General features: G+C 48.8%; 1 protein-coding gene across 2 annotated transcripts in view; it reads left to right on the top strand.

The window, feature by feature from the left end:
- Nucleotides 1–23,644, top strand: part of TRIP11 (thyroid hormone receptor interactor 11) — an 87,670-nt gene that overhangs the window by 13,664 nt on the left and 50,362 nt on the right. The window contains exons 5-16 of one of the 2 annotated variants that reach the window (XM_077267829.1): nt 1,801–1,869; nt 3,507–3,672; nt 3,997–4,332; nt 4,558–4,598; nt 4,677–4,775; nt 5,518–5,697; nt 6,836–9,805; nt 10,158–10,298; nt 17,192–17,385; nt 17,485–17,648; nt 18,024–18,127; nt 19,709–19,808. In XM_077267829.1, coding sequence (XP_077123944.1) covers nt 1,801–1,869; nt 3,507–3,672; nt 3,997–4,332; nt 4,558–4,598; nt 4,677–4,775; nt 5,518–5,697; nt 6,836–9,805; nt 10,158–10,298; nt 17,192–17,385; nt 17,485–17,648; nt 18,024–18,127; nt 19,709–19,808 — 4,564 coding nt within the window. The remainder of the gene's footprint in view (nt 1–1,800; nt 1,870–3,506; nt 3,673–3,996; nt 4,333–4,557; nt 4,599–4,676; nt 4,776–5,517; nt 5,698–6,835; nt 9,806–10,157; nt 10,299–17,191; nt 17,386–17,484; nt 17,649–18,023; nt 18,128–19,708; nt 19,809–23,644) is intronic. The other variant, XM_077267840.1, reaches the window with a different exon arrangement.

The following is a 23,644-nucleotide window of genomic DNA, read 5'->3' as shown; positions in this document are numbered from 1 at the left end:
TTATATCCATCTTTTTGATCGCGTGTTATTCCACTTTTTGTTCGGCGGTATGGTAATAAAGCGTTGTTTTTTGCCTCGTTTTTTTGTTTTTTTTCTTACGGTGTTTACTGAAGGGGTTAACTAGTGGGACAGTTTTATAGGTTGGGTCGTTACGGACGCGGCGATACTAAATATGTGTACTGTACTGTGCAATTTATACTCTTGTAATGAATTCTTATCGCTACCTACAGCACATACTTCCATGGCGTGTATCTAAAAAACGAGAGCTAATTAAACAATTCTGTGGGTATATTTGAGTTTCTCGACCCAAAATTAGTAATATTTGCCTATTTTCATCAAAGAAACATAAAAAAAGTTGTTTTTTGTTGGCCTGTGTAATTTGCTCATCATTTGGGACATTAATGAAAATGGATTGAGCTTAGGCCTCGTTCACACTTCCGTTTTTTACAACCAGTCACAATCTGTCAAAATGTTGAAAAGACGAATCCTGTGCAGATTGTAAAAAACGGGTGCCCTGGGTCCGTTTTTTTTTTTTTTACGGATCTGTCGAGACTATGTGCACACGTTGTGCATGTGTCTTCGCCGCTTTTTTCCGCGGCGAAAACGCTTGCACAACACATTCCAGGTTAAAAAATATTTAAAAAAAAAATCGTGATTTTCTTACCTTCCAGCGTCCTCCGCAGCCTTCCCGATGCTGCCGGCAGCTCCTATTCCCTGTAATGCCTTGCAAGCAATGACCTGTGATGACGTAGCGGTCTCAAGAGACCGCTACGTCATCGGGTCATTTCGCAAGGCATTACTGGGAAGGGTAGCTGCCGCCAGCATCGGGAAGACTACGAGGACGCCAGAAGGTAAAAATATCACGATTTTTTTTTTTTTAACATATCTTTTTACTATTGATGCTGCATAGGTAGCATCAGTAGTAAAAAGAGAGAGAGAGCATTTCCCGTCAGCTCAGTTTCAAAATACTGCATCCGTCGCTGGATTCCTGCTTTTGACAGTCAGCGACGGATCCTGCGTCGATAGGCTTCCATTATAGCCAACAACGGACAGCGCAGGATCCGTCACTGACCGATTTTGAGACGTACAGAAAAAATGTTCCTCTGTGCATTATCTCCGCCCGACGGACAGCAATTTTACGACGGATCCAGTACACGATGAATGAAACGCAAGGCCATCGGTCACAATCCGTCGCTAATACAAGTCTACGAGAAAAAAACGGATCCAGCAGAAACATTTGCTCGATCCGTTTTTTTCACAAAACGACGCATTGCGACGGAAAAAGAAAGACAGAAGTGTGAAAGAGGCCTTAGCGATGTAACCTTCTTTCTCGTAGAATAAAAGAGTGGGCACTCACCATCCACTAATATTCAGTCTTTATTATGACCACATGTCGACTGCAGGAACAGCAGGGAGAAACGTCATACATCAAGACAGTTGCCTTGCTGTATGACCTTTCTCCCTGCTGTTCCTGCAATCGACATGTGGTCATAATAAAGACTGAATATTAGCGGATCGTGAGTGCCCACTCTTTTATTCTACGATTTTGCAATTTCATGGACTTTTTTCTTGTGGTGGCACCCGATTTCTGCAATTGGCATATACGCTGGTTATCTGACACACACGTGTGCAGGTGTTTCCTCTAGCAGCTGGTGCGGCAATCTGACTCTTTTCTCTTTTTTTTAACCTTCTTTCTCTTTGTGGACTCGCTCAGTATTCCTACAAGGACTGTAGTTATCATAGTCACTGACGAGGTCGCCTCTTCACACTTATTGATGGTGATTTCATTTATCTTTTCAGTCTTCAAAACTTCAAGGGTCCCCGAACACCGACACCAGCGAGATCTGCACACTGCAACATACCGTGAAGGTCAAAATTGGTGGATACTTGTTCATTTTTTTTCCCTATGTGCACAAGTCAAAGTATTGAGGAACTGCCTGTTAATGTTGTTTAATGCTGTGCGGGGGTGGCCCCGGGGTGCGGTGGTGCTGTTCTAGAGCGGCCCCGGAGGAGGACGCGGCTGCGCTGTGTGTGGTCAGCTCCAGGTGAGGTGGAGCTGTGCTGGGGTGGCTTCAGAGTAGGAAGCTGTGGCGTTTTGTGGGGGGTGGAGCTGTGCTTGTTCAGCCCCGGAGGAGGAGGCGGCGGCGCTCTGTGGGGTCGGCCCCAGAGTAGGTAGCGGCTGCGCTGTAATGGATGACTCCGTAAGAGGAGGCAGAGCGGTTTCAGGGCAGTGGCGGACCCAGGTGAGGTGGAACTGTTCTAGGGCAGCCCCGAAGAGTAAGCTGGGGCGCTGTTTTGGGGCGGCTCTGGAGGAAGAGCCAAAGCCGTTCAAGGGTGTCCCCGGGTGAGGTGGAATTTCAGGCGATGTGCTGGATCGGCCCCCTTGGGAGGTGTAACTTCAGGCAATGCGTGTGGTCGGACCCGGGGAAATTGGAACCTCAGGTGATGTGCGGGGTCGGCCCCCCCGTGGGAGGCGGGACCTCAGGCGATGTGCAGGGTCGGCCTCCCGTGGGGGGCGGGACCTCAGGCGATGTGCGGGGACGGAACCTTAGTCGATGTCCTGTGTCAGTCCCCCATGGGAGGCGGAACAGTAGGAGATGTGTAAGGTTGGCCCCGTGGGAGGCAAACCTCAGGCGATGTGGGAAACGGGATCTGAAGCGATGTGCGGGCTCGACCCCTGTGGGAGGCGGAACCTCAGGCAATGCGCGGGCTCGGCCCTCGTGGGAGGCGGGACCACAAGCGATGTGCGGGGTTGCCCCTCGTGGGAGGCGGGACCTTAGGCGATGTGCGGGGTCAGGCCTGTGGGAGGCGGAACCTCAGGCGATGTGCGGGGTCGTCCCCTGTGGGAGATGGGACCTCAGGTCACCGTGGGAGGCGGGACCTCAGGCGATGTGCAGGGTCGGCCTCCCGTGGGGGGCGGGACCTCAGGCGATGTGCGGGGTCGGCCTCCCATGAGGGACGGAACCTTAGTCGATGTCCGGTGTCAGTCCCCCATGGGAGGCGGAACAGTAGGAGATGTGTAAGGTTGGCCCCGTGGGAGGCAAACCTCAGGCGATGTGGGAAACGGGATCTGAAGCGATGTGCGGGCTCGACCCCTGTGGGAGGCGGAACCTCAGGCAATGCGCGGGCTCGGCCCTCGTGGGAGGCGGGACCACAAGCGATGTGCGGGGTTGCCCCTCGTGGGAGGCGGGACCTTAGGCGATGTGCGGGGTCAGGCCTGTGGGAGGCGGAACCTCAGGCGATGTGCGGGGTCGTCCCCTGTGGGAGACGGGACCTCAGGTCACTGTGGGAGGCGGGAGCTCAGGCGATGTGCTGGGTCAGGCCCCTGTGGGAGGTGGGACCTCAGGCGATGTTACGGGGTCAGTCCCCCGTGTGAGGTGGGGCCACACAGATGCAGACACAGCCCTGTATTGTGCTCCTGCTGATTTCCTACCTCTTGTAGCAGAGCCCTGCATCAGACAGTGATGTTTTCTGGCCGATTACTTTTTTATTTCCCTTGGTTTTAGGATCTTAAGGAGAAGATGAGCCAAGAGATCGACGATCATCAGCACGAGCTCTCCGCGCTACAAGATGCTCATCGTCAGAAACTTGCGGAGATCACAAGGCGGCACCGAGAGGAGCTGGGAGAATATGAGGAGCGGATCGAGGAGCTGGAGGAACAGCTGAACACTGGTATGTGGCCTCGCACGTATAAAGGCTTAAATACCAGACGAATAGAAAAAATTAAATTGTGATTGTTTGGTATTCAGATATACGATGTTATCCTACCCATCCATCACTGGAGTATACATTATGTCTGTATACCTGAGATTTTTTTCATGGAAGCTAAAACAACAACCTCCATTCTTTACACTGAAAACTGGACTAAATGCAGTTAAGATTTATATTACAAAATGCGTTGTATTTATGACTCTCCTTCTCACTCTATGGATGCAGCCATGTAAAGACTTTTGTTGGTGTCTGCTCACCCCTTTCTATATCATGTTTATATTTTAGGGGCGGCAGAAGGAACCTCTGACAACTCCAAAGTATTTGAACTACAAAAAACCATTCTCTCCCTAGAAGCTGCAAACGCTGAATGCTCCCGGAAGATTCAGGAGCTGGAGCGGGAAGTGAGTGCTCTACATTCTCTGGTATCATCCTCCGAGGAGGAGAGAAGTGTCCTGCAAATGGAGAAGGAGCTGGTGGTAAATGAGAGGAGCATCTTGTCAATGAACTATGAGAAGCTGATGTCTGACTACACAGAGCTGCAGAAATCTGGGGGTGTGGGCGGCTCAGGAGATGTCACTAACTTGAAGCAGGAGGTCCTGCGCTTACAGGAAGCATTATTTGGTAAGAACTCACCAGGTATGCACAAAACTTGTACAGTGGTTGTCCAGATGTGGGTTTAAGTAATCTGTAAATCTGCATCATGTTTAGGGCATCTATTAGATGATGATTATGCTGTTGCGTCCCTCTGCCGTGCTTTACAACGCACCTCTGCTTGTTTAGATTAATTGCAGCATAGCAGAGGCACTTTGCCACAGTGTGACTTATTTCATTTTTTTCCCTTTTCAGATGCTGAAAAAGAAATGAACAGAATGTCTCCGTCTGATCAGGTAATCGCAAATGCAGATCACCGCATGTTTTATGAGGGAAGTTTGCTTCAATATTGAGAATCTGATTTAATTATACAGATGGATGGTGACTTGGTGCCAGAGAGTAAAGACGTGATGGAGCTAGAAAATAAGAGACTTGTATTGGAGCAGGAGGTCAAACGGCTGGCGAAAGAAAAGGTGACTATAAATAGCTGTGTGTCAGTGCTGTGATATTATGTGGTAAAAGGGCCTGCAATAACATTGTCATCAGAAATGCCTCCTATACATCACTAGTAGTCAGCGGTGACATTAATAGAGATCAGCGGTGACCTTTCTGAGAATGCCTCCTATCCATCACTAGAGATCAGTGGTGACATCACTGAGAATGCCGCCTATCCATCACTAGAGATCAGCGGTGACATCACTGAGAATGCCTCCTATCCATCACTAGAGATCAGCGGTGACATCAGTGAGAATGCCTCCTATCCATCACTAGAGATCAGTGGTGACATCACTGAGAATGCCTCCTATCCATCACTAGAGATCAGCGGTGACATCACTGAGAATGCCGCCTATCCATCACTAGAGATCAGAGGTGACATCACTGAGAATGCCTCCTATCCATCACTAGAGATCAGAGGTGACATCACCGAGAATGCCTCCTATCCATCACTAGAGATCAGCGGTGACATCACCGAGAATGCCTCCTATCCATCACTAGAGATCAGTGGTGACATCACTGAGAATGCCTCCTATCCATCACTAGAGATCAGCGGTGACCTCACCGAGAATGTCGCTGATCCCTTGTACTAATGCACTTGAGGTGGGGAGCTGTGCTTTGCTCTGTGCTTTCTGTTCTCTTACTTCGTTTAGTATCTCAGACATGTGATGAAGGAGTTCTGCATTTATTTACTTTTAATACCGGTTTTCTTCCTTTCAGGATGCACTTAGGGCAGAATTGGATTTTGTGTTGGCCTCAACGGCGAACAAGTCCGACTTGGAGCAACTGCAAAGAGATCTGGAAGAAAAGGAGCGAATGCTGCAGGAAAGTATTTCAGAGAAAGAGACACTTAGTGCAGAACTTGAAGAGCTGGACACACAGAATCAGGAAGCCATGCAGGTAGCCCGCTGTTCTGTGTTCATCATGTGAAACTCCATCTGATTTAATTCAGATTTTTTTCATCCTAAAAGTGAACCAATTTCCCCACAAAGCATGGAAAGAGAAGCTGCACTGAAAAGTTTGAAAAAATAAACTTCGTATACTGTATACTCGTGTATAAGTCGACCAGAATATAAGCCGAGGCACCTAATTTTGCCTCAAAAAACTAGGAAAATTTACTGACTCGAGTATAAGCCGGGTATGCATTGTTCCCTAATCCCTATTCTCGTATGCATGGTTCGTCATTCCCATCCTTGTTATGCATGGCTCCTTATCCCCATCCTTGTATGAGTGGCTCCTTATCCCCATCCTTGTCTGTATTGTTCCTCATCCCCATCATTGTATGGCCCCTATGAGAAAAGCATAAAAAGAAACCCAAAAACATCCTACTTACCTTCCCTGCGCACCCTCCCAGCATCTCGTTCTGGTGCGAGCAGCACCTGCAGCAGAGCAATCATATGTCCCCGCTCATTAAGGTAGTGAATATTCACCTCTCCCCACGCCTATGGGAGTGGAGAGAGGTGAATATTCATAATGTTAATAAGCGGGCACCCGTGAGAGCCCAGCATCTGCTGGAAGTCGGGGGCTGCAGCTCTAACTGAGCGCGCACTATAAGAGAAATGAATATTCATTGCCAGAGCAGTGAATATTAATTTATCTTTAGCAGCAGGCACAGGCTTTAGCCGCAGCAGGCACAGGCTTTAGCTGCAGCCGCCAGCTAGTGACCCGCTGCACCGCTCCTTCCCTCCTCCGCCGTGAACTGGGACAATGACTCGTGTATAAGCCGAGGGGGGCATTTTCAGCACAAAAAAAGTGCTGAAAAACTATGCTTATACAAAAGTATGTATGGTTTATTTTTACTCTGCAGTTATGTTGAAGACATTTCTGTGCCTACTTTTTTCTGTATGGAAAGAAAACCATGCAAATACTGCAGCATGTCAGGGGTAGTTTGCAATGGAGAAGCTATAAATGGGTTTGGCCAATGGGTTTTTGGTAATTTTCTAACACAAGGGGTTAATGTTTGGGGGGGTTCCCCTTTATTGCTTACTGAATTCTGTGCTTCCTAGTCTCTTAACATTTTCCGTAACTTGTCTTTCAGCACCTGATGCTTATGAAGGAACAGTTATTGAAACAGAAAAATGAGGCAGATACCCAATTTGATGATTTTACAGAGAAGCTGAAAAGGGAAAAGGAGAAAATGTTAAAAACTGTCTCAGAGAACAGCAACTTATTACAGGAGCTGGAGTCTGAAAAAGAAACCCACAGTGACCTGCAGACGAGCAAACAGCAGCTGGAGGCCCAGGTTATTAAGATGATGGAGAGTCTGACGCTTTTGGAAGCCACCAATAACGGCCTCGTCATGGAGAATAAGGAACGTGAAGCAACTCTGAACCAAGTCAAAGAAGAATTGGCCATGACCAAAGAGAACTCGGAAGTGAGACGTGAAGATCAGAATAACGGAGAAAGAGAATCAGAGATTGTAAAACTTTTTAACCAACTTTCGGAAGTGAAGCAGATGAAGGACGACCTAGAGAAAGAAATCTGTGACCTCAGGATGGAAAATGAGATGCTGCTGTCAACCCAAGAACAGGCCACACAACGGCTGCAGGATGTCAGTGCTCAGAGTGGAAAAGATTCTTTGGAGAAACAGACGGTGATCGAGGCTTTACGGATGGAGAAAGGGCGACTGGAGATGGAATCAAATAAGCTGGAGAACCTACTGCTTGAACAGTCTCAAAAGTACGAACGCACCATCAGTGAACTATCCAACGCACAAAAATTGGACACCACCTCCCTGCACCGTGAGCATGAGCGCCTGGTTAAGCTCAATCAGGAGAAGGATTTCCAGATAGCAGAAAGCAAGAGGTCCTTAGAGCAAATGGAAACCGACAGTGAAGAAACCAAGGAGATGCTGACGAGTACGTTAGAAGGACAGAAGCAGCTGACTCAACTGATCCGAGAGAAGGAGACCTTCATACACGAGCTTAAAGAAAAGAACTTGGAGATGCAGAATGAGCTGGACCTGCGTGGGAAAGCATCAAAAGAGTGCGATGTGTTGAAACAAATCATTGAGGAGAAGGAGAAGATGCTGGCCTCCATGAAAGAAGACAACAGCCACCTTAAGGAGGAGATTGAGAGATTGAAGGATCAGCAGAGCCGTCTGCAGCCAGTGGTGGAACCGAAGACATTAGATATCATCACTGAACTAGAGGCCGAGATAACGCAACTAACTAAAGTGCAAAATAATTATGAGGAAGAGCTGATTCTACAGAGGAAATCAGTGGAGAAGCAGAATCGGAGCTCTGTTCAGTTCCAGAAATCTTTGCAGGAAAAGGTTAAGGAAATGGATGAAATTAAGATGCACCATAAGGAGATGGTGGACACTTATGAGAAGCTCCTGTCAGAGAAAGACAGCGAGATCTCCAGTCTGCAGCAGACGAACGAACTGATCAGCTCCCAGCTACAGAACGAGCATCTTATCCAAACAGATTCCTCGATCATCCTCCACGATACCAAGTCACAGAACCTTAATAACAGTGATAACGGGACGGAGAAACACGACCTGTCCAAAGTGGAGATCGAACAGCTGGTGAAAGGCATGAAAGAGAAAGAGATGGAAATTAAAATTCTGAACGAAAAGAACGTCACCTTGACTAAGCAGATTGACCAGCTGTCCAAAGACGAAGTCGGGAAGCTCACTCAGATTATCCAGCAGAAAGACCTGGAGATACAAAATCTCCATGCCCGAGTATCCGCTGTCAATTACATGCAAGATGTCGTGTATCTACAGCAGCAGTTACAAGCTTATGCTATGGAGAGGGAGCAGGTCCTGGCCGTCCTGAGCGAGAAAACGAGGGAGAACAGTCAACTACGGACAGAATACCACAAAATGATGGATGTTGTGGCAGCCAAAGAGTCAGCCCTCTTGAAACTCCAAGAAGAAAACCAGAGACTCTCTCGCAGCCAAGAAGGTAGTACACAAGACATGTTCAGAGAGACCATTCAAAACCTGTCAAGGATCATTCGAGAAAAAGACATTGAGATCGACGCCTTGAGCCAGAAATGTCAGACCTTGCTGACCGTCCTTCAGGCGTCCAGCTCAGAGAGCGGCAACGAAATGGGAAGTGTCAACAGTAATCAGTTCGAGGAGCTGCTGCAGGAAAGAGACAAACTGAAGCAACAGGTGAAGAAGATGGACGAATGGAAGCAGCAGGTGATGACCACCGTGCAGAACATGCAGCACGAGTCGGCTCACCTGCAGGAGGAGCTGCACAAACTTCAGGGTCAGATACGTCTAGATAGCGATTCCAACTCAAGGCTACAAGTGGATTACATCAGCCTGATTCAGAGCTACGAGCACAATGAGAAGAAGCTGAAGGGTCTAGGCGTAGAGATAAATAATGTACAAAACAGTATTGGAGAACTGAATGACACGAAAGAGCTAATTCTTGGACAACTGCAAGCGAGTCAGTGTGCTGCCATGCCCGAAATCGATCATCAGTCAGTCGCTTCTTGTGATTTGAAAGACGATCAAGTGACCAAGGTTCTCCAGGATTATGAGCAGCTAAAATTCCAGATACAACAGAAAGACTCGACCATCAGGACGCTGCAGGAAAATAACCAGCGCTTGTCCAACTCCATGGCCCTAACTTCCGAGGAAGGCCGCAGGAGCCAGGAAGAGACTGTTCTGGAGCTCAGGCAGGTGAAGGAGAGGAGTGAACTCCTGCAGAAGTCGCTGAAAGAAAAGGACATATTGATAAAGACCAAAGGAGACAAGTTAAACTCGGTCACTGAAAACCTGAGGAACAAAGAGAATGAGAACGAGCTCCTGAGACAAGCGGTCACCAACCTGAAAGAGAGGACCCTGATCCTGGAGCTGGACATCAGTAAGTTAAAGGAGGAGAATGAGAAGGTGATGGCCAAAGAGAAGGAGAAGGAAAGTGAATTCCGAGCTCTGCATGAAACCAACATGCAATTCTCAATGCTGCTGCGTGAGAAGGAATTCGAGACCAACGCCATGAGGGAAAAGTCCTCAGCCCTCGAGAATCTTCTAAAGGAGAAGGAGCAGGTTGGTTGCAGAAAGTTTCCTTTCTTCTCTATTCACTTCTAAAGCTAAATTCAGATTTGCCCTCGTCTCTGTAAGTAGAGAGATGTTAGGAAGTGGATGTGACTAGATGAATTAACACTTCTGCCTGAAAAGTGCTCCTGTAATAATATTACTGATGCATATGCTTGTAACCTTTAGGCTGTGATTGTCTGTAGCCAAACCATGCTGGACCCTGAGATCCAAGTCCAATACATTTATAGATTGCATTTTAGCCATTGAAGAAAATGGCTCCATAAAAACTTGAACAAGCGGTCATCAAGGTACTGTGTAAAAACCTTGGAGCTGCATTGATGACTCTTTCCTTATTTCTCAGGGCAAGGCCGGAGAATTGAACCATTTGTTGAACGAGGTAAAATCCATGCAGGAGAAAGCCATTGTGTTCCAGCACGAAAGGGATCAGGTGATGCTGGCGCTCAAGCAGAAGCAGATGGAGAGTGTCGCCCTGCAAAATGAGGTTAGTGACCCCTGAAAGATGTGACTTTGGACAATTGCAGGGTTTGCAAGGTTTTCCACATTATATACAGAGTCGTCGGGAGAAGAAGGAAGGACGGAGGAGTCTGGAGGAACGACATTGATATCTATTACGGTCTGGAGGAGACAAGTGACAAGATGGGTTTGGAAGAGATGACGTGTGTATAGATCGGTCTGGAAGAGGGGATACAGGGATCTACAAGGGTTTGGAGCATGGGATAGGTCTCTAGATGGGTCTGGAAAAGGACAGGTGTCTAAAAGGGTCTAGTTAAGGGGACTGGTGTTTAGAGAGGTAGGAAAGAGGGGACAAAGATCTGGAAAATAGGAAAGTTGTCTAGAGGGCTCCAGAGAAGGAGGTGGACAGTAGATTATGCAGTGGTCAAAAAGAGGAGACAATCCATTATAAGCAAATTACTCCGTACTGCAGGGTGATACATGTTACTGCACTGATACATTGTAACAAACTATCAGGACAGCAGTCAGGTTTCCACAGTGATGTATTTTACTCGCAGAAATGGTCCAGACTTGAATCCATTTGTAGCAAACTCTTAGCTGTGAGCTTAGTATTGGGTCAGAAAAGATTTTACTCTGTCGCCTCATTGAGGGACACAGGACCATGGGTGTTATGCTGCTGTCCACTAGGAGGCGACACTATGCATAATTTGAAAAAGATTAACTGTGGCTCCTCCACTGCAGTATACACCCCTGGACGGCGTCAGCCTTCTCCAGTTTTTGCTTAGTGTCGCATAGGAGGCACACCTAAGATTTTTTACTCCGTTTTTTTCCGACGGATTACAGATGAAGAAAAGTTGGTCTCCTGTGAGACTCCCGGCATGGCTCCTTCCTCGGGCCCCCTATTACGGGGTGCCCGGTTGAAGTAGAGATGGCTATTCCCCATGTTGCTCCTTCCCCAGTCCCTCGGGTACTGGTTCGAAGTCGAGACTCTCCCTCCTTCCCCAATTCCTCTTGGTTTCTGGGTTGTTGTCGAGGCGAGGATAAATGCCCCTGAAGGTGACAACAGCACCCTCCCTAATCCCCCTCTGGGGGCATTAGGTTGAGACACCTCAGGTAGGGCCTGTACAGGCAGCACTCTGCAGCTCCCAACAATGGGCCAGCACACTGCGCCTGCATCCAGGGACCCCAGCCCAGCTTCGGGCTCCTGTTGGGGCCGGGGGGAGTGCAGGCAGGCATGGCACAGACAGACACAGGGCTCCCTGCGCCCCTGTCTCTGTGGCAGCACCAACTCTATACTGCCTCAGGGGGACCCCTCACCGGGACCCTCTTCCGCTTACAGCCCCACCGCTATCCTGCCTTTAAATCCGGGGGTCCGGTTCAGATCCGACCCCCTCCCGGACTTTCGTGCTGTCCTGGAGCCCTTTTGGGCATCAGGCATCTTAATTTAGGCCCCAGCTTCGGCCTAGCTGAAGCCGCTGCCTCCTCTCCGCCCCCCTGGATGACAAATATGACACTCTACAGTGTCATAGAGGGGGCGGATCGAGACAGAAAGGGCGCGTTTTTACACAGCTTTGCCGCCTTTTTCTCAGCTCTCCGCCCCCTTCTCCCACCTGCCTCTTCTCCTCGGCGGCCATTTCTACTGCAGCAAGGATTAACCCTGCATCTCCCGGTCAGCAGGACCAGGCCAGCCAGTCTCCGGGGGGCACAGGACTGTGGATCTTCGGCGCTGGACCTAGGGGCAAACTGGTCGGGTAAGATCACAGCTGGGTTGTTTTACTCAGCTGTGAATCCATATTCCCTATAAGGCTCCCCTATAAGATCCTCTGCATAGCTACCCCTGTACGGTCCTCTGCATAGCAGCCCTTCACCACACTGCCAGGACTGCACTCAGACTACTGTCAGAGCCCCAAGAGGCCCCTACCAATGCTTCGGTGTCTAATGCCACGCCGGAATGGGTCACTCAAATGTCGCAACCTATGACGCAGTCTATAGATAACCTAACCTCCACATTGCTTCATGCCTCGGCTATGACAGTTACCCAGCAAAGGGAAAGCTTGACTCAGGGACAGGACGACCCTGGCACATCCACATCTAAGTCAGGACGCAAGCGGACCCACAGTCCATCTACGTCATCCCATAGCACTCGGTCATCCCCTTCTAGGGAGAGACACTGAAGTTCCAGGTCATCTAGACCGTCCCCTTCCAGGGACAGACAATGAAGATCTCCTCAATCCCCGACCAGAGAAGGCCTCCTCCCCAGCTCACCCAGCAGGGGATGCCTCAGTGATACACAGGATTCGGAAGGCATCTGTGACTTCGGCTCAGACAAGGAAATTGAGGGGTCCCTGATCCCAATCCCCCCTAGCAATACAGCGCTAGTTGAGGACTTAATCTCTTCCATCCGACTTAATCTCTTCCATCCATCGGGTGCTGGACATTTCTGATCCGCCACCAGAGGCCCCAGAACACAAGATTTCCTTTGAAGGACCTCTGAAGCCGCCTAAGGTTTTCTCTAACTACCCAGAGTTTAAGGCGATCCTTAAAAAGCAGTTCTCACAGCCTGAGAGAAAATTTGCTAATCGCAAATATCTGGAGGCGAGGTACCCCTTCCCGCAGGACACCAAAGAATGGACACATCCACCCGAAGTGGACCCCCCAGTCTCTAGACTAGCAGCACAGACCCTCCTTTCACTGCCAGATAGCTCAACCCTCAGGGACACAGCAGACCGGCAGGTAGAACGCATGGCTCGTTCAATTTTCGAAGCCGCAGGGGCATCCCTGGCTCCCGCGTTCGCTTCAGTTTGGGCTGCCAAGGCCATTCTGGCCTGGGCCAAAAATTTACAAGCTGGCCTCCGAGCATCCGCTCCTGAGCTGTCAGACCAAGCGGTTCAAATAGCAGTTGTAGCAGATTACATGCTTCATGCAGCTCTGGATTCAGCAAGGGGTGTAGCGGGGATAGCATCAAACGCCATCACAATTCGGCGTATCCTCTGGCTGCGGGAATGGAAAGCCGACGCAGCCTCAAAGAAGTCCCTCACGCACCTCCCCTACCTCAGTGGGCAACTTTTCGGTGAACAGTTGGACACGATGATATCCAACGCCACAAGGGGTAAGAGTTCCTCTCTTCCCCAACTGAAACCTAAACGCACTTACAAGAAGCGTAACCAAACTTGATTCCGATCCTTTCGGAATTCTTCGGGCTGGTCCGTCTCGCACAGAATCGTAACCGTTCCCCACGCAGGGACAACTCACGATCAACACAAAGGTCGGACAAGACCTGGCAGTCAAAAGCAGCTCAGTCTAAACCCAGAGGAGGAAAATCTCAGACTTTCTCCTCATCATGACTCACGGACCCCGGAAGGCACCACACCCGTAGGTGGCCGACTTTTGCTCTTTCATCAAGTCTGGCTGCCTATTACAGAAGACAGGTGGGTCAGGGAACTAGTGTCTTCCGGATACAAGATAGAGTTCACCTCCAACCCACCAGACCGATTCTTCCTCTCTGTTCCCCAAAAACCACCAGCCAAGGCTCGTGCCTTCCGGCAAGTGGTCTCCTCGCTTTTTCAAGCAGGAGTCATAGTACCGGTCCCCACGGCCGAGCGCTTCCGAGGTTTCTACTCCAATCTATTCGTAGTCCCCAAGAAAGGAGGCAGCGTGTGGCCCATACTGGACCTAAAACAACTCAAAAAATATGTACGGGTCCGTCATTTCCGCATGGAGTCCCTTCGGTCCACCATTGCGCCCATGGAGAAGGAAGAATATCTCGCCTCCATAGACATACAAGCCGCATATCTGCATATACCGATTGCACCTGCCCATCAGAGATTTCTCAGGTTCGCAATCGACCAGGACCACTACCAGTTCGTGGCTCTCCCGTTTGGACTTGCCACGGCTCCCAGAGTGTTTACCAAAGTCATGGCAGCCACCATGGACGTCCTGCGCTCCAGAGGCATAGTAGTCGTTCCATACTTGGACGATCTACTCATCAAGGCTCCCACCTTCAAGGACTGCGAGCTCAGCGTCTCAATCACAATCGACACTGAGTCGCATGGGCTGGTTAGTCAACCTACAGTAGTCATCACCAACCCCGAGTCAGTCTCTGACCTTCCTGGGAATGCTATTCAACACCTCCAGGGGTCTAGTGCTCCTTCCCAAGGACAAGGCACTGGCTCTCCGTCTAGGAGTTCGCATCCTCCTCCGCAAACCCCCTCCATCTCTCTGGTTTGCCATGAGAGTCCTCGGCAGGATGGGGGCAGCAATAGAAGCCGTCCCATTTGCCCAGTTTCGCCTCAGGCCTCTCCAACTAGCCATCCTCAAGTTCTGGGACAAGAACCCTTTCTCTCTCGACAGGGAGTTCCAGCTAATGTCGCCAACCAAGAGGTCCCTGCACTGGTGGCTCAAGCCAACCTCGCTAGCAAAGGGGAAATCCTTTCTCACAAGTCATTGAAAAGTTCTGACCACCGATGCGAGCCTGACGGGTTGGGGTGCGGTGCACCTACACCACAGGGCAAGTGGTCCCCAGTGGAAGCGACCATGCCCATCAACATCCTGGAAATTTGTGCCATCCTACTGGCAGCCTCTCACATCAGAATACAGTCGGACAATGCCACGGTTGTGGCATATGTGAATCACCAAGGGGGGACCCGCAGTACCCAGGCAATGCAAGAAGTGTCACATATCCTCCACTGGGCGGAGGACACAGGGTCGATTCTCTCAGCGGTCCACATTCCAGGTGTGGACAGCTGGGAAGCAGACTACCTCAGCCGACAAGAAATAGATTCGAGAGAGTGGTCTCTCCATCCTGAAATTTTTCGCCAGATCTGCCGTCGCTGGAGGACCCCGGATGTGGACCTAATGGCATCCCACTTCAATGCCAAGGTCTCCAACTTCATGGCCAGAACATACGATCCGCGGTCGCTCGGAGCAGACGCTCTGGTTCAGGACTGGACCCAGTTCCAGCTTCTGTACATTTTTCCACCTCTCCTCCTGATACCCAGTGTGGTGAGGAAGATCAAGCAAGATGGAGTTCCAACCATCCTAATTGCACCGGACTGGCCCAGACGTACATGGTACGCCGACATCGTACAACTTACAGCAGACGCCCCCTGGCGTCTCCCCGACCGCCACGATCTTCTATCACAAGGCCCGTTCTACCACCAGAACTCAGGGGCTCTCAATTTGATGGTGTGGCCCTTGAGACCTGGGTTCTAACCCAGGCAGGGCTCTTGCCGGACTTCATTGGAACCATGATCAGGGCACGGAAGCCAGCCTCTGCCAAGATTTATTACCGTACCTGGAAAGCTTTCTTTACCTGGTGCGAATCTTGTGGCCAGACCCCACTCCCTTATTCCCTACCCAAAGTACTTGGTTTTCTCCAATCGGGTCTGGAGGCCAGGCTGTCATTGGGCTCGCTTAAGAGCCAGGTGTCAGCCCTCTCAGTGCTTTTCCAAAGGCGCATTGCTACCAAGCCGCAAGTAAGTACTTTTCTTCAGGGGGTTTCCCGATTGGTTCCCCCTTACAGACGACCACTAGAAACGTGGGACCTCAACCTGGTCCTGACAGCATTGCAGGAACCACCCTTCGAACCCCTTAAGGAGGTCCTGCTCCGCCTTCTCTCCCAGAAGGTGGTTTTCCTGGTGGCAATCACCTCGCTACGCAGGGTGGCTGAACTGACAGCACTCTCCTGCAGACGGCCCTTCCTGGCCTTTCACCAGGACAAGGTAGTTCTTCGTACGGTCCCATCCTTCCTTCCGAAGGTTGTGTCCAACTTCCACCTAAATGAGGAAATTTCACTACCATCCCTTTGTCCGGTTCCGGTTCATAGAATGGAGAAGGCTCTGCATACGCTTGACCTCGTCAGGGCATTGCGTATATACGTGTCTAGGACTGCGTCCTTCCGGAGGTCTGATTCTCTTTTCCTCCTTCCGGAAGGCGGCCACAAGGGTCTGCCAGCTTCCAAAGCTACCCTTGCCAGGTGCATTAAATCCACCATACAAGAGGCCTACCGCCTTAAGAATTCTCCTCTTCCAGCCGGTATTACGGCACACTCTAGACGGGCGGTAGGGGCCTCCTGGGCCATTCGGCACCAGGCTTCGGCTCAACAAGTGTGTAAGGCGGCCACTTGGACTAGCCTACACACGTTTACTAAACACTACAGGGTTCATACCCAGTCCTCAGCGGACGCGAGCCTGGGTAGATGTGTTCTGCATGCGGCGGTGCCCTAAGTATAGGGGCCTGTCTGAACAATATTCGTCCATTGCTTCCCACCCAGGGACTGCTTTAGGACGTCCCATGGTCCTGTGTCCCCCAATGAGGCTACAGAGTAAAGGAGATTTTTGTGTACTCACCGTAAAATCTCTTTCTCTTAGCCTCTAATTGGGGGACACAGCTCCCACCCTGTCGCCCTTTCCGGGCCGTTGTAACTGTTGAGTTCTCATATTGTTTTTTTGAGCTCGTACATAGTTGCCTTCTTACAGGCATAATTATGTTTTCATGTTACGTTCCTCCTACTGCTTTTGCACAAAACTGGAGAAGGCTGACGCTGTCCAGGGGTGTATGCTGCAGAGGAGGAGCCACAGTTAATCTTTTTCAGATTATGCAGAGTGTCGCCTCCTAGTAGACAGCAGCATAACACCCATGGTCCTGTGTCCCCCAATTAGAGGCTAAGAGAAAGACATTTTACGATGAGTACACAAAAATCTCCTTTCTCATTGGATATAGACAATAATGTTCACTGACAGCAAATAGAGATTTTGGAAATAGTTTAGGATTAAATTGCAATGTTTATTAGAATTTGCAGAACATTCCATATCACTTGTATCAGTCACAGCAGTACAAGTGTCTTTAATTTCTACCAGCACTGCGTTTTCACATCCTCCAATTTTTATTTTTTTTTTAAATCATTTTCTACTCTGTTTCCAGGTCCAACATTTACGGGAAAAGGAGCAGCGTCTGAACCAGGAACTTGAGCGTCTGCGCAGTCACCTGTTGGAGATGGAGGACTCTTACACCCGCGAGGCACTGGCAGCAGAGGACCGAGAAACCGAGCTGAAGAAGAAGCTGGCTGTTCTGGAGGAGAGACTACTGTCGTCCTCCTCCGCGGTGGAGACTGCCAGGTGACATTCACCCTCTGTATAACCCCCTACCCCCGTGTATGTGTTCTGGTACCATCCCACCTTTTACTGACTGCGTATATATGTATATTGATTCCGCAGTCACCAAGCCTCTATGCAGGTGGACTCATTACAGGAGCAGCTGAACATCATCTCCAGGCAGAGAGATGAGGCTGTAATGCAGTTTAATATGTCTCAGGAGCAGGTCAAGCAATACGCAGTGTCCCTCAGCAACCTGCAGATGGTGCTAGAGCAGTTCCAGCAAGGTAAGCCTATCTGTACAAACCCAACCATCCCCCTTCTGCCTTAACACTAATGAGCAAACAAAGCTTAGAGTTCTGGAATTTGATTTGTGTTGTATGTGAGGATTAATTTCTTAAATATTTTCCAGACTTCTGTTTTCTGTCAGTGAATGAGGTCTACATCAAGACAGATATTCAGCCTCTAAATCTGATCAGTGAACATCTCCCTTCCCTGACAGCAAGCTGTGATCTTGAACGTTTTGAGAAATCAGGAATTTAAAGAATATTTGTAGTCTTTGTTCATGCTTTTATTGCAGAGACCCCTCTTTATGTGAAGCTAGAGTATAAAGTAATACATGGGGTGTGTCCTGTAACTGCAGTTTTGTTTCCATCTCTCAGAGGAGAAGGCAATGTATGCAGCGGAGTTAGAGAGGCACAAGAAGCAGAGTGCCGAGTTCAGGCAGAAGGTGGAGAAACTGGAGGATAAAGTGCTGTCACTTCAGGTAAGAAGATGCAACAACAGAATAGTGAGTGCAGCTCTGGAGTCTAATACAGGAGGTAACTCAGGATCAATAATGTAATGTATGTACACAGTGAATGCACCAGCAGAATAGTGAGTGCAGCTCTGGAGTATAATACAGGATGTAACTCAGGATTAGTAATGTAATGTATGTACACAGTGACTGCACCAGCAGAATAGTGAGTGCAGCTCTGGAATATAATACAGGATATAACTCAGGATCAGTAATGTAATGTATGTACACAGTGACTGCAACACTTTTTAACATATTTATTAATTACCTTGTAGGGGGCATTCAGAGTAGAATTTCAATATTTGCAGATGACACTAAACTCTGCAGGGTAATCAATACAGGGGAGGACAATTTTATATTACAGGATGATTTATGTAAACTAGAAGCTTGGGCTGATAAATGGCAAATGAGCTTTAATGGGGATAAATGTAAGGTCATGCACTTGGGTAGAAGTAATAAGATGTATAACTATGTGCTTAATTCTAAAACTCTGGGCAAAACCGTCAATGAAAAAGACCTGGGTGTATGGGTGGATGACAAACTCATATTCAGTGGCCAGTGTCAGGCAGCTGCTACAAAGGCAAATAAAATTATGGGATGTATTAAAAGAGGCATAGATGCTCATGAGGAGAACATAATTTTACCTCTATACAAGTCACTAGTTCGACCACACTTAGAATACTGTGCACAGTTCTGGTCTCCGGTGTATAAGAAAGACATAGCTGAACTGGAGCGGGTGCAGAGAAGAGCGACCAAGGTTATTAGAGGACTGGGGGGTCTGCAATACCAAGAGAGATTATTACACTTGGGGCTATTTAGTTTGGAAAAACGAAGACTAAGGGGTGATCTTATTTTAATGTATAAATACATGAGGGGACAGTACAAAGACCTTTCTGATGATCTTTTTAATCATAGACCTGAGACAGGGACAAGGGGGCATCCTCTACGTCTGGAGGAAAGAAGGTTTAAGCATAATAACAGACGCGGATTCTTTACTGTAAGAGCAGTGAGACTATGGAACTCTCTGCCGTATGATGTTGTAATGAGTCATTCATTAATTAAATTTAAGAGGGGACTGGATACCTTTCTGGAAAAGTATAATGTTACTGGGTATATACACTAGATTCCTTGATAAGGCGTTGATCCAGGGAACTAGTCTGATTGCCGTATGCGGAGTCGGGAAGGAATTTTTTTCCCCAATGTGGAGTTACTCTTTTCCACATGGGTTTTTTTTGCCTTCCTCTGCATCAACATGTTAGGGCAAGTTAGGTTAGGCTATGGGTTGAACTAGATGGACTTACAGTCTTCCTTCAACCTTAATAACTATGTAACTATGTAACAGCAGAATAGTGAGTTCAGCTCTGGGGTATAATACAGTAACTCATTATTAATATTATGGACCCCAAAAAATTATGTAAATTCTACTGGGTTTATAATCTTGATCATATTAAAAATCCATATGTCTACAATAGCTGATGTACAATGGTTCATTTGATGCTCCACACTGCAGTCATTTTCATCTTTATTGAATCAATAAAATCTTTGCTCTAGGAAAGTTTAGATGAAGCAAACTGTGCCCTGGAGGCGGCCTCACGACTTACAGAGCAACTGGACTTGAAAGAGGAGCAAATCGAGGAGCTGAGGAGGCACGGTGAGGGCATTAGGTTACCAATTTCTGAATACTACTTTGCTTTGTTTCTGATAAGCAAGGAAGGGGCGCTGCCAATGGAAATACAAAATGGTACTGCGCTGATTATACACTCTCTCTCTTTTTCATTGCAGTCATTTGGTAAATTCAAAAAAGTTATTTTTTTTTTCTCATTAATGTACATAAGTATTCAGACCCTTTGCTCAGACACTCATATTTAAGTCACATGCTGTCCATTTCCTTGTGATCCTCCTTGAGATGGTTCTACGCCTTCTTTGGAGTCCAGCTGTGTTTAATTAAACTGATAGGACTTGATTTGGAAAGTCACACACCTGTCTATATAAGACCTCACAGCTCGCAGTGCATGTCAAACCAGATGAGAATTATGAGGTCAAAGGAACCGGCCAAGGAGCACAGACACAGAATCTGGCCAAGGTTACAACTGAATTTCTGTAGTACTCAAGGTTCCTTTGAGCACAGTGGCCTCCATAATCCTTAAATGGAACAAGTTTGAGAACCACCAGAAGTCTTCCTGGACCTGGCCGTCCAGCCAAGCTGAGCAATCGTGGGAGAAGAGCTTTGGTGAGAGACGTAAAGAAGAACCCCAAGATCACTGTGGCTGAGCTCCAGAGATGCAGTAGGGTGATGGGAGAAATTTCCACAAAGTTAACTATCACTTCAGCCTTCCACCAGTCGGGCCTTTATGGCAGAGTGGCCCGAATGAAGCCTTTATTCAGTCTCCATGACAGCACAACGAGAGAGGGGATCCGCCCTTCAGGGACAGTGGAACCTCTTCAGACAGGCCTTAAGAAGAAGGTTGAAGAAAAGAAGATAGCCCACTCCTGACAGGCCGGTACAGGTAGCGGGGGTCCCCTACCTCGGCCTGGTCAGGATGATGGAAGCACCACACGGCTGGGGGACTGTTTGTGTAGGTGGCAGCAGGAGGAAGCAGCCCGAGGTAAATGGGTTGGCTTCTTTGGTGCCCGCTTTTCATACCTGGTAAGTAGGGTCCCTATGGTGCCGCATCTGCCGGGCCTCTGGGGTCTGTCCGCCGCTGGAGCTGGTGTCTGCGTTGGCTGGGAAGCGCTGCCGTCCTTGTTCGGCGCGTCTACTCTCAGCGCCGCAGCCGCGACCGGAAGGGGCGTGTCCGGGTGACGCGGCGGGCAGCGCGGGATGATGACGCGGCCGTGCATGCGCGGTAGTGCTGTTTTTCTGGCTAATGGCGGTGCCCAGCGTCGGGGGTGGGATTTTGGCCTCAGGGTGGCCGGCGCTCTCACGGGTCATCATGGGAGTGCGGCTCGCGCTGGACGGACCCTATTGGTGCAATACCGATCAGCGGCACCTGGATTATTTTTCGCTGCTGACCCCCATCCGGGGGTAGTACCCAGGGGGATGGATTTAAGCGGTGCACAGAGGCCTCTGTGTGTTCCTGTCCATTTTTCCAGTATGGAGTCACCGGAGGGAACACCGCAGCTGTGCGGTGAACAGCAGCAACCACTTGAGCAGCCTCAGACAGGCAAGTCTCTGAGAAGCTCCCAGCGACGTTCTAGTGGCAGTAGTCGCGCTGGTGGAGCTAAAGCGGCTCAGAAATCAACCAAGTCCTCAGGCCGTAAGGATTCTCCGGCTAAGAAGGACCCCCCGATCACGGTACCATTCACTGCAGGGATGGGTAAGTGAGCTACGTGAAAGTACACTTTCTGATTGCTGTCCCTCCTTGTATTCCCTCTCTCCTTATTAGGGGAGGAAATGTGTTTCCAAGTCCAAGCATAGGGAGTGTGCCATGTGTACGGAGCCACTTCCAGATGGACATAAAAAGAAGTTGTGCAGATCCTGCATACAGCGTTTAATTGAGGAGGAGGCCTCTGACCTTACGTCTACGCTTAGAGACATGGTTAAACAGGAGGTCAGAGATTCCATGAGGTCCAGGTCTCACAAGTCAGTTTCCAAAAAAAGGAAGGAAATTTCATCCCCATCCTCAGATGTGGATTCCGAGACAGGTGGTGCGAGCTCGGATTCTCTTCCCTCATCTTCATCATCAGAGGACATAGAATCTAGCCGAGCCTGTCTGTCACTGGATAGGATTAATCACCTAGTCAAGGCCGTCAACAACACTATGGGGATTGAAGAGACCCAGTCGGAATGTCCCATCCAGGACATAATATTCAAGGGCATAGATCGTAAATCCTGAAGGGTTTTTCCTGTGGTAGATAAAATCAAGTCGCTGATTACAAAGGAATGGAAGAAACCCGAAAGGAAGGGGTCACTTCCACCAGCATTCAAAAGGAGGTATCCTTTCGAAGAGGAGGCTTCATCCTCTTGGGACAAAGTCCCAAAATTGGATGCAGCAGTGGCCAAAGCGTGCAAAAAGACTTCTCTCCCATTTGAGGATTTAGGAAACCTAAAGGACCCGCTTGATAGGAAAGCCGATGTGTTCCTTAAAGGAGCGTGGGAAACTTCAGCGGGTTCCCTGAGGCCGGCAATTGCATCCACTTGCACAGCCCGGTCATTGATGGTGTGGCTGGGCCACCTGGAAGACAACTCAAGGATAAGGTTCCTAGAGATGAGATCCTATCCTCTATGTCCATTATTCAGGATGCAGCAGCCTTCCCTTCGGATGCGTCAGCGGATTCTGTTAGGCTGGCCGCAAGGTCCTCAGCCTTATCAAACGCAGCCCGTAGAGCACTGTGGATAAAATGTTGGCCAGGAGACCTACAGGCCAGATCGAAGCTATGTGGCATCCCCTGTGAAGGGGTTCATTTGTTTGGACCGGTGCTAGATGAATTACTAGAAAAGGCGGGTGGCAGTAAAAAGCGATTCCCTCTTTTGAGAAAACCCTTTTATAGGCGGGATTACAACAGAGGATGGTCTTATCGCCGAAGATATGACAGAGATTCGAATAGGGAATCGACCAGATATAACTCCAACAGAAGAAGAGGTAGAGGATACATGTTTAACTCCTCTCGGGACTCTAAAAAACCTCAATGACTGGCTGCCCAGGTGGGCGGTAGGCTTTTGGCCTACTACCCGGCCTGGTTGAAGATCACCAATAGTCCATGGATTCTCAGTATCATTAAAGAGGGTTTAAAATTCCAGTTCCATCACATCCCTCAGGACAAATTTAAATTAACCCCTGTCACGGATCCCTGCTCCGTGGTGTCACTTATTCGTCACGTGCCCGCTCTCACACGTGACTTGGGGTTGTGCCTGCAAGGGTTAATCTATCTCCCCACTCTCAGTCCAGCATTCAACCTCTGTCCTATGCTTTAATGGGAGCATAAATCACACACCGACCCAGGCCACACACCCGCTCATACGCGCTGCCACCACTCATCGAATACATGGGCGATGAGTCCCAGAAATAATACTAATAAAAATATGTCTATCACTCATAAGGCTCACACACCTCAAGGCTATGGATTCTTTTAGAACATTCAAGGTTCAACTTGTTAAAGTTTATACTTTAATAACAAAAGGGTCAGTGCTTACAATAAGAAAAGGTATAAAAATATGATAATAAAAAGACATACAACTTATGCAAAACAGTATCAAAATAAACAGAAGAAAACTTACAGAAAATCATCTAACTGGTAGCTGCTTTCTGCTCTCTGGGGTAGGACGAATGTAGATTGGATCACACCAGCTTCTCAGGCTGCCCCCATCATGTGAACACAATTCTCTGTCTGCAGCCTAAATTTATAACTTTGGTCTGAGGTCAGGTTTTTAGACCGGCCCCTCAGGCCAATATCATAACTGCTGCCTGTTTGATTGGGCACGGCCGCTCTACTAATGAATATATATTATTTTCTCTTGTGGAGAGGTTCTCAGGGATATATTACCTC

This window comes from Ranitomeya variabilis, chromosome 1 (assembly GCF_051348905.1).
Source record: "Ranitomeya variabilis isolate aRanVar5 chromosome 1, aRanVar5.hap1, whole genome shotgun sequence".
NCBI classification, from domain to species: Eukaryota; Metazoa; Chordata; class Amphibia; order Anura; family Dendrobatidae; genus Ranitomeya; species Ranitomeya variabilis.
This window is presented reverse-complemented; position numbering and strand designations above follow the sequence as displayed.